The sequence below is a fragment of the Euprymna scolopes genome, chromosome 15, assembly GCF_053919585.1.
Source record: "Euprymna scolopes isolate OS-2025 chromosome 15, ASM5391958v1, whole genome shotgun sequence".
NCBI lineage: Eukaryota > Metazoa > Mollusca > Cephalopoda > Sepiida > Sepiolidae > Euprymna > Euprymna scolopes.
Genome location: NC_136496.1, coordinates 71,612,029 through 71,630,081, shown reverse-complemented (window position 1 = coordinate 71,630,081; position 18,053 = coordinate 71,612,029). Strand labels below are relative to the sequence as shown.

Here is an 18,053-nt window from a genome sequence, read left to right as displayed (position 1 = left end):
ATGGAGGGAAATGAGAAAGAGGAGTGGAGAGAGGAGAAGGAAAGTGGTATGAGAGAAAGATATAGAGAGATAGATAAAGTCCAAAAAAGAGTTGTCAATCTAATCGGTCCCACTTTATCAACTAAACTCCAGCCCCTGTCTCATCGCCGCAATGTTGCATCACTGTGCCTGTTTTACAAATATTTTAATGGAATGTGTTCTGAGGAACTTATTTCACTTGTATCCCCTCGACGTACATATCCCCGAAAAACCCATTTAGCAATAAGATCTCACCCCTTCACTGTTGTTGTCCCTAAATGCCAGAAAGCTTTCTATTTTAATAGTTTCTTCCCTCAAATAGCTAGCCTTTAGAATTCCCTTCCTGCTGCTTGCTTCCCTGGCTGTACCGATATGCAGAAGTTTAAATGTAACATAAATAAATATCTTGTTAATCTTTCCTAGACATGGCCCCAAATAGTAGCCCCTTACGTCCAAGTGGTGATATGCTTTGTAAGAGGTAAACGAATAAAAAAAAAAAAAAAGAAGCCACTTGATGTAAGGAGCTAAAATATGCTACTTCAAGTTTAAAAACTAGTTAACAGTAAGTGTGAAATGGATAGATTCTAACCCAGAAAACAGTAATTCTTCCCCATTTGTCAAAATCATCGCTCTTGGAATGTAAAAACTAAATAAGGGAGGCAAGAAGCTGCAAAAAAAACAAAAAAAAAAAACAAAAACAAGGTCCACTTTGTACTTTTCTTACCATCGTGTAGACTGCAAAAGATTTTTTTTTTTTAATTCTAACTCCCAAACTGACTCTGAGTCCTAGAATTCCAAAATATCTGAGTCCAACCCTTGATTTTAAAATCTTTCAATAGGCAGACTGTTGATTCTTTGGATATTAAAAATATCACTCCTAGCATTCTTATTAGTTTTTTCCTCTGACTCTGACTCTGCCCAAAACCTCCGACTCCGCTCTCACAATGTTGGGATTGATCTATAAGCAAAATAACTTATGGATTAGAGTCAAGCTTCTTTCTTTTAACTACTATAAAAGCCTTCTCAACCAATGATTGCCATGACAAATAATACTCTACCTCAAAGCCCATCTTTCAAACTCCTTGGCCTCACATTCACAGGCAACATGAATTAGAACAAATACATTGGGGACATTGCCAAGGCTGCTGCAAAGAAGTTGGCCTCCCTCTATTGTGCAAAAAAATCACTCACACCAGAGAGTATTCTATACCTCTACAAAGCCACATTTCACTCATGCATGGAGTATTGTTGCCACATCTGGACTAGTACATCTGCCACTAGTCTCTCACTCATAGACAGTGTCCAAAAAAGATCTAGGTCCCGCAGTGTTGTCCAAGCTTCAATACTGTTCCATCACTGCAATGTCATATCCCTGTCCCTGTCTTACAAGTACTGTAATCTGATTCTGATTAACTTATAGCACTTATGTTCCCCTCTCAGCGTAAATACCCCTACCTAATGTAACAAGTAGCAAAAATCTACCCCTTCACTGAAGATGTCACTAGATGCCAGAAAGCCTCATTTCTTACCTTAACTTTGGAATTCCCTTCCTGTTTTATGCTTCCCTGATTGTACTAACCTGAAGAAGTTTAGATGTAACATTAACAGACATCCTGATGCTCAACTCCCCACAGTGCCCAGTTAGTTATGTTAGTTAGACATGATCCCAAATAGTAGCACTTAATGTTCCAAGTGGCACTAAAAAATAAATGTACACTTAGAGTAGAGCCTCATTTTCTAAATACATTTTTCTGTGAGATTTTTAGATGCAAGCAGCGACATCAGTTAATTAAGAACATGCGAGGTAGTGGGGTGCCGGTGGTGGTGAAAAGGTGAATACCAACACAGAATGGCATCCTTAGTGGACTATTGTCCTCATCAACATTATTTCTCTTTAGACTATTGTGAGAGAGGGGAAAAGGATAAGACAAGAAACCTAGCATTGCTTTGGAGCAATAACTTAAATACTAAAAGATAGCTGAATTTCTTACGTTATACTTATTATTTTTAATATATTAAAAACAAAAATTGTTTCATTATGGTGTTGAGGAGGAGAAGCAAAAGAAGAGACAGGAAACTTGGCATTACGCAGGAACAATAACTGAAAAGCTGAAGGCTTCAGTGAATTTCTTACATTTTTATTGTTATTTTTTAATGCATTAAAACAATGGAGGGAAATGAGAAAGAGGAGTGGAGAGAGGAGAAGGAAAGTGGTATGAGAGAAAGATATAGAGAGATAAAGAGAAGTAGGGGGAGAGAAATTTTAGAGGAAAAATGTTGCACACATTTTTTAACTCTTCTATTTTGGTGAACATGCTAGTTTTAAAATAAATCTAAGTTGCCAATAATTAACAGGAACAATGCTAATGACAAAATGTCTTAGTTTTTCCATGTTTGAGTAAGGTTAAATTTTGTTTATTTAACCCAGTTAAAAGTGAGGAGCGCCTGAATCTCTTTTAAATAAAGGGAGTGATACTCATTTGGCTGAAGGAAAAAATATGTAGTGTTTATGATCTATATATATATATATATATATATATATATATATATATATATATATATATATATATATATATATATATATATATATATATAGCGAAATCAAAGGAGAAGCAATGTTTGCCTGATATAAGCAATGGTAAACTTTGATCTAATATAAATACAAAGTATTTATATATAGATATTTTAATCCCAACCAAATAAAAAAGCTCAATCACAAATAATAGAGAGTAGAACTTGTAAATTTCAACTTAAATTTTTAATTTCTTTTCTCTTTTCTCTTTTATATATATACAGCGGTAGCTCTAGATATATCTAAGGCTTTTGACAGGGTATGGCACAAGGGTCTTCTCAGGAAAATTAAATCATACGGTATCACTGGTAGAATACTTAGCATAATTAAATCCTTCTTAGATAAGAGAAAAATCCAGGTTGTCCTCGACGGTCGAACATCTAAACAGTGTGATATAAATGCGGGAGTGCCTCAGGGGTCTATTCTTGGACCTCTATTCTTCCTGATATTTATTAATGACCTCCCCGACAAAACTGCCTCTGAGACGGGTATATATGCTGATGACACTACACTCTATAACAAGCATGACAGGAAAACAAATGAACACATATCTAAAGAAATGGCAAAAACACTAGAAGATGACCTCCAATCTGTAGTGGAATGGGGACATAAATGGATGGTCACATTCAATGCTGCCAAGACTAAACTGGTTTCCTTCAATAATTACAAGAAACCTTCTCTGCCACCAATAGCAATGGCCAGTGACTCCCTGTCTGAGAGTACATCTTTCAAACTGCTTGGCCTAATGTTCACAGGAAACATGAGCTGGAACAATTATATTGAAAACATTGCCAGGGCCGCTGCGAAAAAGGTAGGCTCTCTCTACCATGATAGAAAACTACTGACATCTGAAAGTATCCTGTATCTCTATAAGGCCACCATTCGCCCATGTATGGAGTATTGTTGTCACATCTGGGCTGGTGCGTCTGCTATTAGTCTCTTACTCCTAGACAAGGTTCAAAAAAGAGTCGCCAATCTGATAGGCCCTGAACTGGCATCTAAACTTCAGCCTCTGTCCAATCGACGAAACGTTGCATCCCTCTGCTTGTTCTACAAGTATATTAATGGTGAATGCTCTAACGAACTGCAGACACTTGTGCCCCCACGATGCAGACACCCTCGACAAACCCGACAGGCAGCTAAATCCCACCCCCACACAGTAGAGATCCCTAGATGTAAAAGATCTTTCTACTCCAGTAGTTTCTTCCCCAGAACCGCTAGACTTTGGAATTCCATTCCAGGATCCTGCTTCCCTAATTGTACTGACATGCAGAAGTTCAAATGCAACGTGAACCAACATCTTGCTGCCCAAATCCCTATATAGTGCCCCAGTAGTTGCTGACCCTGATAGTAGCCCCCTACACCAAAGTGGCAATGTGCCTTGTTTTGGGTGAAAATGTAATATATATATATATATATATATATATATATATATATATATATATATATATATAAAATTAAATATGTTTTTAACTGTTTTTCAAGATGTCTTTTAACATATTTTATTAATCATTTGTTCATATATATATATATATATATATATATATATATATATATATATATATATATATATATATAAAGGAACCGTGTGTGTGTGTGAGTTCATACTCTATAGACTCGAAATTGGCTGGGCCGATTTTTATAAACTTTTACACTAAGGTACTTTATATGTCTGGCAGCATTCTTAAATAGGTTTTATATTGGAATGTCTCTGATAAGTATTGATTATCGATAATCAAAATAATTCAATGAAAGAAGGAACAGGCGATTTTGACCAAAATTAACACCTTACATAGCTTAACATCACAAGTGCATTTAAGAAGTTTTATTATCACACAAGCCGAAAGGCCCAACATATAAGATCAACAGTAGGTTCTTTGATATGACATGGCGTATTTGAAATCAATGTTTCTGTTTAAAGCTTTAAATGTACCATGATACTTGACTTTTTCATTTTAAACTTAAATTCAGGCCATTATCACTGCACAAGCAGTAAGGCCAGACATATAAAATCAACTGTAGATTCTTTGATATGACAGGGGCGTGTTCAAAATGAATGTTTCTCTTTAGAACACAATTGAAGCATGATACTTGACTTTTACATTTTAAACTTTAATTCAAGCCATTATATATAAAAAATAATTTTATAAAATCAACAGTAGGTTCTCTACAGTGAAATGTAAACTACATTGTATTGTGGACTACTCACTGTGGGGAGACGTGTGAAGCTTTTTTCCAGTGCACTATGATGGGTCCCCAACCAGAGCAGGCATTCAAGTTGATTGAAAAATGGGTGATTTCACTGATTTTGATAACAATAAAAATATGGGAGTGTGAAACATTTGTTGATCATCATTCAGTCCCGGGCAACGTCTAGTCTTCCTGCTAGTTATAATATGTTTATGATATATTATAATATTTTTATAATATATCTAATATAACAAAGGAAAAATGGGCTCAAATGTTTGTCTTTTTCCACGAAAGGCTTTTTGACTGGGGATTCTCGTGTCATTTATATTCCGGGAGAAGTTTTCTTATACTTTCTAGATCCTAATATCTCAGATTCACAAACGGACATCGTCGCTAGTTGTTTTTGATCAAGTTTTAAAAAATTCCCTCGTTTCGAGTGTTTGTTTGTCTTTTACGTATAAATAAAGCAAAACTAATCGAACGAATGACAACTCCCGGCCTTCCGGTTGGGTAGTATCTGTTCTGTAATTGGTCCTTGGTCAATGTAGGGGAAACCCTTCATACTGAGACAATTACTATTTAATTGGATACTGCCAGAGTGCCCCTTGTGTCTAATTTGCTTTCGTGGGGAAGCAAATACCACGACAGAAAGCGAGAAACTGAACTGGCTCTCGGTCAGGTTTAAAAGCAAGTTTCATTTCTGCACCTACTTCTATTATTTTTAAGTTAATTTACCAACTCATTGATTTCACTATCCGCTATGGCATGATGGTCAGTGTGGTAGAACTAATGACCCTATGTTTTCGAGTTTAATCCCACCTTTCTCTCTCTATCTTTTTTAAAAAAAAATTTATTTCATCTTTGAGCCAATATCCTCCACCTGGGCAAAAGTTAATTACCAACTCATTGAATTCACTATCCTCCTTTTTTCACGTTCTTTTCCTCCTTCGTGGTACAGGTTCGAGCCTGCCTGCCTACTACCACTTTTTTTTTTGCTCAACACACACCTCCAAACATCCGGGCAACGACGGGCACCCCCGCTAGTTATAATATATTTACGATATAATTGTTATACATGCTATTATTAATGTTCAACAAATTTTTATATGGATCCCCTTAATACTTTCCATGTATCTCTAGAATACTTTTTTCTTTCGGAGGCTGCATTAAAGCTTCTATGAAACCCCAGGTGTTCGTGTGGACATCGGTTGGAAATCCCTGAAAACGAACAAAAATATTTTTAAATGACGTAGAGTTTGAATTCACACGTTTTTGTCTTTCTTTCAATTCTCTTTGTTTGTTTGTTTGTTTTTTCTTTTTTATCAATTTTTTTTTGTTTGCTTTTAAGTGCTTCCTTTTTTTTTTTTTTTTCACCCTTTTCCACCACGTTAGATATACTCACAGAAAAAAGAGGGGAAATAAAGAATTATATTTTGAGGGGTTCGCAACTTTGTGCGGCTGTTAAGTTATGTATTTATTCAAGTTTCGTAATACTCTTATTTAACGTTAAAAAAAAAGAAAAGAAAAAAGAATTTTGTATTGATAAAAAAGCATAATTAATAATTTGAATACTTATAACTCTGTTAAGGATGTGAAACAAACTTTATTTGTGTTGCAGTGTTGATATTGGAAACTGTTAATCCTTTAAGCCGATTAGTGTTTCGTCACACAAATCTATTGTGGATTATGACAGTCAATGGGCAAAAAACAAACTACATCAATGAACAGAAAACATGTATAAATAATAAAATCACTTTCTTTATATTGTTACGCTCCGTCTTCGTTGGAAGCTTTACACAACGATAATTTAAAAAAAGAGAGAAATTTGTGGCTCAAGATGCCAGAGCTTCAATACAAATAATAAAAGAACACTAGAAATGGGAGGGGAACACTAGGTATTAAAGAAAAGCAGCAAATAAAAAAATGATAGCCAGTGCAAGATGACCGAACTAGAAATTGAAATACAATTATTTATTTACATAAAAATACAAGAGAAAAATATATAAAAGGAAAGATGAAATCTAATTTAGAAAGAAGAACTCCAAGACGAACAAAGAACACTTTTTAAATATAAATTTATAGTTTTTTTTCTCCTTGGCACCAAACCCACCAAGCTCTATGCCATTGTTGAGATGGCTTGTTCTCTGTTGACTGGGGTATGGTTTTGGACCTGTGCAGTTCTAGGAGGTCCACCCTTTCAGGCTTTACCTTTTTTCTTTGAAAAGAGATTAGTTTATAGCTAATCGCCTGAAGTGCTGTCGGGGCTGCCCAGGCATTTTTTGCATGCCAGAGTATTCTTCTTCTAAGGCAGGGTTTTCTAAACTATGGCCTGTGGGTTAAATATGGCCCGCCAAAGTCTTTAATCTGATCCGTGGAGCTCTTATGGAAAGCGTAAAAATATTCAGGGAGAATTTTTAAAAATGAAACTTGTGAGAATAGTGTGGTTTTTCTTTTTATTCACAAAATGATTTTAAAAAACGGGGTTTTCGATAACCGGTTTCAATAAAAAGAAAAACTAATGAACAAAACGGTATAAAACATGTCAAGGTCATTTTTATTTTATTTTGGCCCACGTAGATCTAAAAAACAGTAATATGCACCTCCCTCCCTCCCTTTCGATAACTTTGGAGACCCCTACTCTAGGGTAATCCTACTTTCTGACCCTTGTATCACATCATCCACCATAGAGATAAACAAGCCAGTTTATGAGAGGTTTTTCAACTTACAGTATACCGGTGGGTCGTTCAGAAAGTAATCCACAATAGAGTTCAATAGTTTGGAAAGCATGAGTTTCTTTCCATGTAAGAATCCATATGTGAAATAGAAAAAGAGTCTAATCAAGATATATACAACCTTCAGTCAGAATCGTCCATTAGGATATTAGTTTGTAATCCTTAGAACAGGTTGCAATCTGATGCTTATACTCCAAGTAGATGGGTGATTATAATGATAATGACAGGTCATCAATCACACAGGCTGGGCAGTTTGAATTTGGTGCTTATACTTCAAATTCACTTCTTGCTAACAATGGGGGGGGGGGTATTTTGTTCTCTCCCACTGCAAGAACTTAGACACCAGGGTGGGAAAATGGGATTGAGAAGTCAGCATCCCAAAGAAGAGGCACTTTGACCTGCAAAAAGTGCCTAGGCAGTCCTGTTGGCATTATCTTATGAGGGTGCCTCAAAGAGAGAAGGTAATGCCTGGGAGGGTCGACCTCCTAGAACTGCACAAAACTTAACTCCCACCACAAAATCAAGAGGGGCCAGATCATTACAGGAATGGTCTAATCTCTATTGATTTTGGGGGCACAGGATAAAAATCTCCAGCTGGTGCTGACAATGGAAATAATTCCAGATATAATAACACAAAATTGTTCGCTGCAAAAAATTGTCACCCAGTATTTCTTTCTTTTTGTCTTCTTCATTTTGTTGTTTTTTTTTTTATCCACAACTGACGAACGGTAACCAGCTGTTCTCACTCTCTGTTTTTTTTTTTTAACTTATATGTGTGTTGGTCACATGACAGAATATGTGGATGAACTGCATGAGCAGATCACTTCATAGCTGAACCAGATGACAGGTCAGGTGTACAGAGTTGAGAACATGACCTACGTTCAGTTGAAGAGAAAACATAATGTAAAAAGGGAAGGAGTTACAGGAAGTGACTTGGGTTTCTGCTCTTCTTGGAAATCTATCTTTCTTTTTTGTTGCCCATAAATTGCAATGAGTAACAAAATATAAAAATGCATAAATAAACAATGAATTCAATTACAACCCTTTCTTTTGTTTTTTCATTTTCACCCCAAACAAGGCACAGTGCCACTTTGATGTAGGGGGCTATTATCTGGGACACAATTGCAGGGATACTATATAGGGAGTTGAGCAGCAAGATGTCTGTTTACTTAACACTTTAACTTCTGCATGTCATTACAGTTCAGTAAGCAGGAAACCGGAAAGGAATTCCAAACAAGGCACAGTGCCACTTTGATGTAGGGGGCTGTTATCTGGGACACAATTGCAGGGATACTATATAGGGAGTTGAGCAGCAAGATGTCTGTTTACTTAACACTTTAACTTCTGCATGTCATTACAGTTCAGTAAGCAGGAAACCGGAAAGGAATTCCAAAATCTAGCAGTTCTGAGGAAGAAACTATTAGAGTAGAAGGTTTTCTGACATTTAGGGATCTCTACTTACTATGTAGAGGTGGGACTTTGCTGCCTGTTGGATTTGTCAGAAGTATTTACATCGAAGGAGTACAAGAGCTTGTAGAGCATCCACCATTAAAAAAATTATCTGCTTATTAAAATAAACAGAGAAATGCAACATTTCATCGATGGGACAGAGGTTGAAGCTTAGGTGACAGTTCAGGACCTATCAGCTTGGCAACTCTCTTTTAAACTATATCCAGAAGTGAAAGACTAGTAGCAGATGTACCAGCCCAGATGTGACAATAATACTCCATACATGGGCGAATGGTGGCCTTGTAGAGATATAGGATACTTTCAGGTGTAAGTAGCTTTCTAGCATGGTAGAGAGAGCCTGACTTCCTTGCAGTAGCCTTGGCAATGCCCTTGATGTATCTGTTCCAACTCATGTGCCCTGTGAATGCTGAGCCGAGGAGTTTGAATGAAGTATTTTCAGCTAATGTATCATAAGCTATAACTATTGATGGTTGAGAAGGTTTACTGTAATTATCAAAGGAAACGAGCTTAGTCTTGGCAGCATTGAACATTACCATCCATTTTAGTCCCCATTTCACGACGGATTGGAGGTCTTCCTCTGAGATTTTCACCATTGCTTTGGATATGTGTTCATTCGTTTTCTCCCCGTGCCTGTTATCGAACGTGGTGTTATCAAAAAAATAGGTTGATCTCAGAGACAATTTTACCAGGGAGGTCATTTATGAATATCAGGAATAATAAAGGTCTAAGGATTGACCCCTGAGGTACACCTGCATTTATATCATATTGTTTGAATGTATGACAATCGAGGACAACCTAGATTCTTTTCTTATTTAAGAAAGATTTAATTGTGTTAAGTGTTTATACAGTAATACCATAGAATCTGATTTTCATGTGAAAACCATCGTGCCATACCCTGTCAAAAGCCTATATCTAGGGTTACTTCCCTCCCACTTCCCTGCCTTATCCAGTGCATGGTATATATGTTCAGAGATTACTGTTAGGATATCTGCTGTAGAACGGGCTTGCCTAAATCCATATTGTTTAGCGGACAGAAGTTTAGCAACTGTAAGTTGGTGGACTAGAGTTTGATCAATTATGGACTCAAATATTTTGGCGAAAAGAGGGAGGAGGCTAATAGGACGATAATTTAATAAGTCAGTTCTTTCACCAGAATTCTTGTAAACTGGTACCACAAAAGTAGTTTTTCAGCAGTCAAGAAAGCAAGATTCGTTAAGGCATTTGCTGTAAAGTTTGGAGAGAACTGGAGCAACCTCAGCGGAGTATATTTTTAATAGTACAGCTAGGATGAGATCAGATCCACATGTTTTTGAGATGTCTAGGTTTTTTATGATATTATGTACATGAGAAGGGGTCATTTTCAGATAATCTAATGTTTCTGTCCACAAAGGAAAATCAAGGAAGGAGTGGTTTGCTGGGTTCAATGTAGAGTTTAAAGAAAATCGATTGGCAAGCATGTCAGCCTTCTCAGTTGCCATGCAAACGACCTCATCATTGTTGGATAGTGGGGGAATTGTTGATTGCCTATTATTTACTACACCATTGTAGATTTTCCAAAACTCTCGGGTTCCTAACTTCTGTGCTTCAATGCGTTTTCTGGTGATTTTGGTGTATTCTTTCTTAGCTATCGCTATTTCTTTCTTGCAATTATTTCTAGTTTCTATAAACCTTTGTCTGTTTGTACTGGACTTATGCCGGATAAATCTGCGGTATGCATGCTGCCTTTGCACAAAGTAAGTAAACCATTGGGGAGAGTGAGGTTTGCTATAGAACTTCCATGCGGGAACATGTGCTTCAATTGCCGTTTTGAACCATTTGGTGGTCTCATTTGCACACTTTTCTGCAGGAAGAGAAAAGATATTTTCCCATGGGGCATCTCTGATGATGATATCCCTGATGGTTTCCCAGTCAGCTTATAGTACCTTGTCGTTTTGAGCAATGGCTCTTCAGCTTTGGGTTGAGGATTTAGGTTGATTTATATCATTATCACAGCGTGATCAGCATGCCCGAGTGGTTAGAGGGGATGGAGGAGTGTAGGTTAGTTTCACTTAGTGCCAAGATATCCGGGGAGTTTCTTAGGAGAAATGATTCAACATCATCTAAATTAGTTCTAAGTCCACGGATATTCATGAATGCAAGCCTCAAGGGAGAAAGCAGGCGAATTGGTTTCGTTTCAGTTAACACCTGGTTTAATAGTAATTTTTGATTTAACTGTCATTTTATTTTATTTAAAAGTTTCAGTTTGAAGGTGAGATCCAGACTATGTAAACTTTGAAAACTATTTTCTTGATTATTCTACATGCAATATTAATGATTCTACTGGCTATTAACTTTCGTTTCATTGTATTTTATTTTGGACTAGCAAGACATGTGTACTGGCGTTGCTCAGTGGAAGTATGCTCCCGACCCCACCTATAAAAAAAAGAATGATTAAACTACAGTTGTTAGTGGGAGCCTCTGTCGGCCCAGTAAAATAGCGGGCACTGGCGCCCGTGACCAAAATGAATGTACCGTGCCAAAGTACTGATGCATTTTATATATACTTATGTATTGAACAGTTTAGTTTCCAAAGAAACATGTCCTTTTTATTATAATTTGTTCTGAAAAAAAATTACGGAATTTGATTAAAAGAAACACGTGTGGATAAAATTGTTGGCAAAAAAATAAGTTTATATCATTTTGTTCAATAAACTTCCTTGTTTTGTTTTTTTGTTTTTCGGCATAATAATAAAAAAACGCAATATTTGGGAGCTAACCTCTTCAATTTAGTCCAGAATAGACATCTTCAATATCGCCATATTCTCTATATAGCATTTATAAAGGTAATGTTCAAGGTTCCAATGAAGTTAAATTGGCTGTTTATCACCGTCTTTCACAGTCACCCTAATTTGATGACTTATAGTTTTGGGAGTAATCTGTAAACGAATAACACATGTGTAATTGTCACTGACAAATAGTCTTGCCATAAGCCAAACAATGCGCGCATGTGCATTGTTTGGCTGGTCGCTCGGAAAGCATAATGTTTTGTCCATGACAATTGTAGATTTGATATTCAATAATATAATCCCAGGAAACCTAGAAATGTTGTCAAATTGCATGGAAAAGATAAAATAATTAACAAATACACTTCCATATTTTTTTTTTCTTTTTTTGTTTTTTTTTTTAGGAGAAATCTTAATATAAAAGATGCAAATATTTGGGAGCTAAACTCTTCAATATATAAATATATACGTGTTTAATGGTAAAAAAAAGTTGATAGCAAGGGCTGTGTAATTTTTTGTTATTGTTTTGATGAATACATCGTTGTCGTCATCAACATCATCATCATTGTCATCGACGTCAACGATAATGAAGGAGATTCTTATAGTGGATAGCATGGTTTGAACTTTGTAAGAGAAAGCAAATAAACGGGTTATTTAATGTTTGTTAAATGATTTTCTCTCTGCTCTAATTTTCAATTTTACATGTCTGAAATGACCTATGCATTAAATGAACTTTACGCCAGACATACTAATATGTCTCTTAGTGAAGCTATATTTTAATGTTAGTAAGCGTTCGTTTATAAAGCAAAGAACTCTATTCTGGAATATGAGAATTTTTCAACCATTCAGAATGGACGAACTTTGGTGAGGGAGCCTTTATTATTTTTGAATTGGAAATTGGAAAGATTATGTTAGGTGTATGTATGTATTAGCCAGTTACGGTCGGTGTAATCACAGAATCTGTGGAACATGTAGAATTCATGCTAGTGACAACTGGTAGCAGTGGTAGGACTGAATATTTAGAGAGAAAAATAGGGACTCCCTCCTCTAAAAATGTTGTGATTGTGATGGTGTTGCTTGTAGGATACCATGTAGCATTTTCTTATCACAACTGAATGTGTCTAAAATGATGTCCAAAAGCTACATAAGATAGTGGCTAATAGCCTAGAATTTGTATGTGGCATCTGTTGTTGCAAACCTACAATATTTTATTCCAGAGGGGAATTTTTGCAGTCATTTTATTATATATGGGGATTGAGATTGAATCTATTTCTTGTTGGAGCATCCTCCAAGAATTTGAGTTGTTTTACACATTAACTTTCCTATCTTTTCTTTTTCTTACTTTGCTTAATTTGTCCTATTTTATTTATATTTTACAATATATATTTTACTCAGGTTTTTTTTTTTTTGAATTTGCTTAAATGTTTTAAAAAATTGTTTAAATTCTCTAAAATGAACAGGTTTTTACTATATCTGGATGACTAAATTAATCATGATTAATGTATGGTTAACTCTGCTGCTGCTGCTGATGATGATGATGAAGAAGAAGAAGAGTAAAGATCGTCTGAGTTGAAGTTGCTTGAAAAACGAATAATCATCATCATCATCATCAGCAGCAGCAGCAGCAGCAGCAATTAATCATGTTTAATTTTGTCATACAAAAATAATGCCGATAACTAACATTCGGATTAGATTAGTTTTCTTGGGTAAATCTAAACAGTTTATTCAATAATTCAAATATATATAAAGTGTATTGATTGATAGTTTTGCATAGAAATTTAACATAAAATGATCACTCACATTCTAATTAGATACGGGGATTGTTCAATAAGTAATACCCCTGACCCACTTCTCATACCAGTAGAGCAACGAAATTTAGCATAGCAATTAGTTTTTTTCTTTACATAGGAACAACTCAGAGTTACACATCTCCTATCGTTTAATACAGCTCCGGGAACCGTTTGTCCGTGCTACCACCACCACCACCACGATCACCACCACCACTATCTCCAGCTTGTCCGTCCTGAACAATACTAATTTTCTGCTACTGAATTGTTCTTGCTTTGTGCTTTTTTTTTTACTATTTATATTCACTTGTCCGATTTTAACCATATTATTTTTTTCTGGTGGCATTTTTACCTGTGCCATTTTTACTGAGCACCAGTATCGTTATATTGGTTGTTTTTTTTCACAACGTTTCAGCCAACGTAATGCCTGACCTACCTTCAGTGTATCTTTTTGAACTTTGGAACCTATTAATTGAACTTGAGAATCTTGTATTGTTTGGATTATTCTGACTGCTGTTCTCATCTTGAGTGTCATTTGCACAACATTTCGGTCGATGTAACCTTCCACCTACTTCAGGTGTAATTGGCCAAACTTTGGAATCTATGGAGGAAGCATGCTCTTATTCCATCAGGCATAGCTTGGTAGAAGTCTTAATTAATTCTCAATTGTATTCTTAGTATCACTCCCACTGAAGATTAAACCTTCAACACCCAGAAGAGTGTCACTTACAATTGAATTTTACCAAGTACTTTATCCGTTATGAAATTCCGTGCAGATTCCAGAGTTCGACAAAGTTTCCTTAGTTCGACAAGATACACCTGAAGAATTTGTATCATTTGAATTAATTGGACTACTGTTCTCATCTTGAATGTGATTTTCACAACGTTTTGATCAATGTAACCTCCAACCTTCTTCAAGTGTATCTTTCAAACTTGGGAATTTGGACAGAATTTCGAGCGGAACCCTTTATTTACTTCATGGGGGTAGCATGCTCAAGATAAGAACAGTAGTCTGATGAATCTAAATAATACGAATAACCAATCCTCATCTCAAAAATTCAGAAACATCACACCTGAAGAAGATTGGAGATTACATTGTCGAAAACATGAAAATAACACTCAAGATGAGAACAGTAGTTCGAAGAATCCAAATAATATGAATAATCAATGCTCATCTCATAAATTTAGAAATGTAATAATTGAACTTGAGAATGTTTTATTTAGATTCTTCGGACTACTGTTTTCATTTTTAGATGGTATTTTCACGTTTCAGCTGATGTAACCTCCGACCTTCTTCAAATGTGTCTGGTCAAACTTGAGAATCCACATAGGGGTAGCATGTAAGAATGTGTATAAAATTTGGAACTGAACAAGAGTAGATTGTTCTCATTCTCTCAGCCATAGTCTGGAAGAAATGTTATTTCATTCTTTTTTACTCTTATAATTAAATTTATTATCATTATTTATTTATTTATTTTGTAGCTGTGGTGCTGGCTCTTTCTATGGCACATTTGGTGGCATTATTCCTTCGATGTGTAATGTCGAGATAAGTAAAGGTCTATACAAACCTCAAGGAAAAAATGTGTTGACCAATCCAGGAAAAAAAGGCACAGGTTATGGGTGAGTATTTTGGAACCATTTCATTTCTCATATAACATCTCACTTTACTAGACCATCTGTAAAAAAACTGAATATCGAATGCAGAAGCAAGTCCTGGGAATATATACTCGAAAGAATAGTAGGAAATAAGTTATACACCACACACTGGGCCAGAATGCTATTTTTTTGTAATTTGGGCATAAATCCTCGGAAAATAATAGTATAACATGATGTAAAGGCTCATTTGAAAGCTAAAGTCGAGGCGAATACACTGGAATAAAAAAAATAAAATAAAAGTTTATTCATTTTTGGAGGGATGGGACCGAATTTGCATATTTGGACATTACGATCTCAAAACACTAAAATATTTCAGGTTTGGGTAAAGATTATGAGATCAGTGAAGGCTTATTTGAAAGCTATGGTCAAGGCAAATTCACTGGAATTAAAAACTGGAAGTTTCTTCATTTTTGAGGCCGAATTTCCATATTTGAACATCACAGTCCCAAAACACTAAAATTGGGATATTTCAGGTTTGGTTTAAGATTGATAGGTGAACATATATGTTCATGAGAAACAGCTGCTAAATGAGAACTGAAATGAGTTTTAACCAACATTGCATAACCATCACACATTCATACATAAATGGTACATCATCATATTTTTTAAAGATGCTGTACTAGTGTTATATTGATTTTAAAACATGGGTTGAAAGAGCTCATTATTGTAACCATTTTTTAAAGCAAAAGATGATACAAGAGAAATTATTTAAAAAAAAAACTGGTCTGTGTTTAGATTATGTAAATTCTGCAAGGGAGGGGGAGATGATACATCAACAGATGGAAAACAAGGCTATAGATTCTACTCTGATGAATTGATACCCTACACTGATGACTTATGAGGTGCCTTAAATAAGTTTCCAAATTTTTTTTGTATGGGCACTTTTATTGATAGTACACACATGAAACTCTAGTCCCCTTTAAAGTAATATCCTCCGGATGCAATGCACTTGTTGTAATGTTCAAACAACTTCTGGGAAACTCCATGGAAATCCTCCTGTGTGAATATGCCAATGACCCTCGTTACAACCTCTTTCATCTACTCAATTGTCTTGTAACGGCATCCTCTAAGGTTTTCCTTGAGTTTAGGGAATAATCAAAAATCACAGGGAGAATGGTCTGGACAAAAGAGAGAGTGAGCAAAAGATGATACAAGAGAAATCATTAAAAAAAAAAACTGGTCTGTGTTTTAGATTATGTAAATTCTGTCTGATGCCCATCTTGGTCAACTAGTCTGTGACAAGGATGGAGTTGTAAACTGGTGCATGCGCGCAAATCTTCCGCAATCTTCAGCTTCTGGCAGATAATTGTGTGTACAGTTCCCACATTGACATCAAACTGTGCACTTATTATCTCTATAGACACATAACTGTCCTTATCTATGAAATTTTTTATTTGACCAATCAACCCTGGTTTTCTAACTTCCTTACTTCTCCCACACCTCTCAACCAGCCTCACAAACTCCCTGCCTTCCTTGAATCTCTTATGCCACTGAAAAACTGATGCTCAATTCATACAAGATGGTCCAAAAGCAGTCTAAAGCATTCCATACGTTTCTGCAGCATTTTTTTCCAAGTTGAAAACAATGTTTTTGCATATCGTTCTTCTAAAGTGTCCTCACGTCCAGGTTGCATTTTTGAAATTCATTAGCTGTGACAATCAGGCTTTAGAAGAGTGTATTCCAATTCCTGCTGTAGCTGGTCATTTGGACCTGAAATCATAAAAATTGGTCAGTCATCTCATAGGATGTATAGCAATAACATACTGAAGTTTCAAGAGTCTACAACAATTTTTAATGTTTGTACAAAAAATGCCTGGAAACTTATTGAAGGCACCTCATAGTTTGCAAACTATCTAACAAAAAACACAAGGATAACATGTTAAAACTGCATAAACATTATCTTAGGAATAGTTTCCTGTACCTGGAAAATAAATACAGAGAAATACAAGCAAACTATGATTAACATTTCAAAAAAATTTTCCTTGGGTTAACATAAACCAAACTTTACATGAAACCATACAGCACAGTGCTCAATTGATCAAAACGAATGATGGGAGAATTTGGAGTTATTTTCTGAGGAAGGGTTACAGACTAATAATAAGGGCATTTGTAATTATCTAGAACACCTTAGTAGAAAATGCAATAGCAACAAGCAAATCAAAGATATTCACCATGGTTTAATGGAGCCATCAAATCCATATCTAATATACGTAACATCAAATTGAGCTGGATCAAAGTTGTGTACATTATGTAAAGCATCTGATCGCACAATCTAAACTCATGATGCACATTACTTGAAAATAGATGAACCGGAGGAATTTTTTCCTCTGACATGTTCGTCATTTACCTTGTTTGTTTGAACTTTTTTCAAATTTACTTTCTATTTGTTGATTCATATAGGATTCAATCTCAAGTGCAGAATATGTTGAAATGAGTATTTGGCTGCTTTCCAAATGTATGGATATTTTTGATCCCTGAAGTTACTGAAAACGGCTCAATATGATCCACTGGGAGACTTGAAAGCCATCTTCCAGATGAACACAATCTGAGAGTGAACGCAAATTGTTGTCTGATTTTTCTCTGATAATGGCACTTTAGACTCTCTCAGGGTTTTGGAAATGGATCAAAATGAGATAATGTCACGCTGAATTGTATTCAAAGCAGGATGTTCAATGTTTATATAATTAATATAGTAAAATCAGCTTGATTTGGGGCATATGGGATCCTGGGAAATGTTCAATAATCACTATTGAACTGGATTTTCAAATTCTGAAAAATTTCAGTCTACAACCTTGGGTTTTCCTTTCCTGAATAGCTTCAGGTAATTATTTTACAAACCGGATTTGTTTACCACAAGGCAATTAAT

At 35.6% G+C, this 18,053-nt stretch overlaps 1 protein-coding gene across 1 annotated transcript in view; it reads left to right on the top strand.

Moving 5' to 3' along the window:
• The window catches only part of LOC145293896 (cilia-and flagella-associated protein 96-like), a 64,644-nt gene that overhangs the window by 18,196 nt on the left and 28,395 nt on the right, over positions 1–18,053 (top strand). The window contains exon 3 of the mRNA XM_080140671.1: positions 15,014–15,151. Coding sequence (XP_079996797.1) covers positions 15,014–15,151 — 138 coding nt within the window. The remainder of the gene's footprint in view (positions 1–15,013; positions 15,152–18,053) is intronic.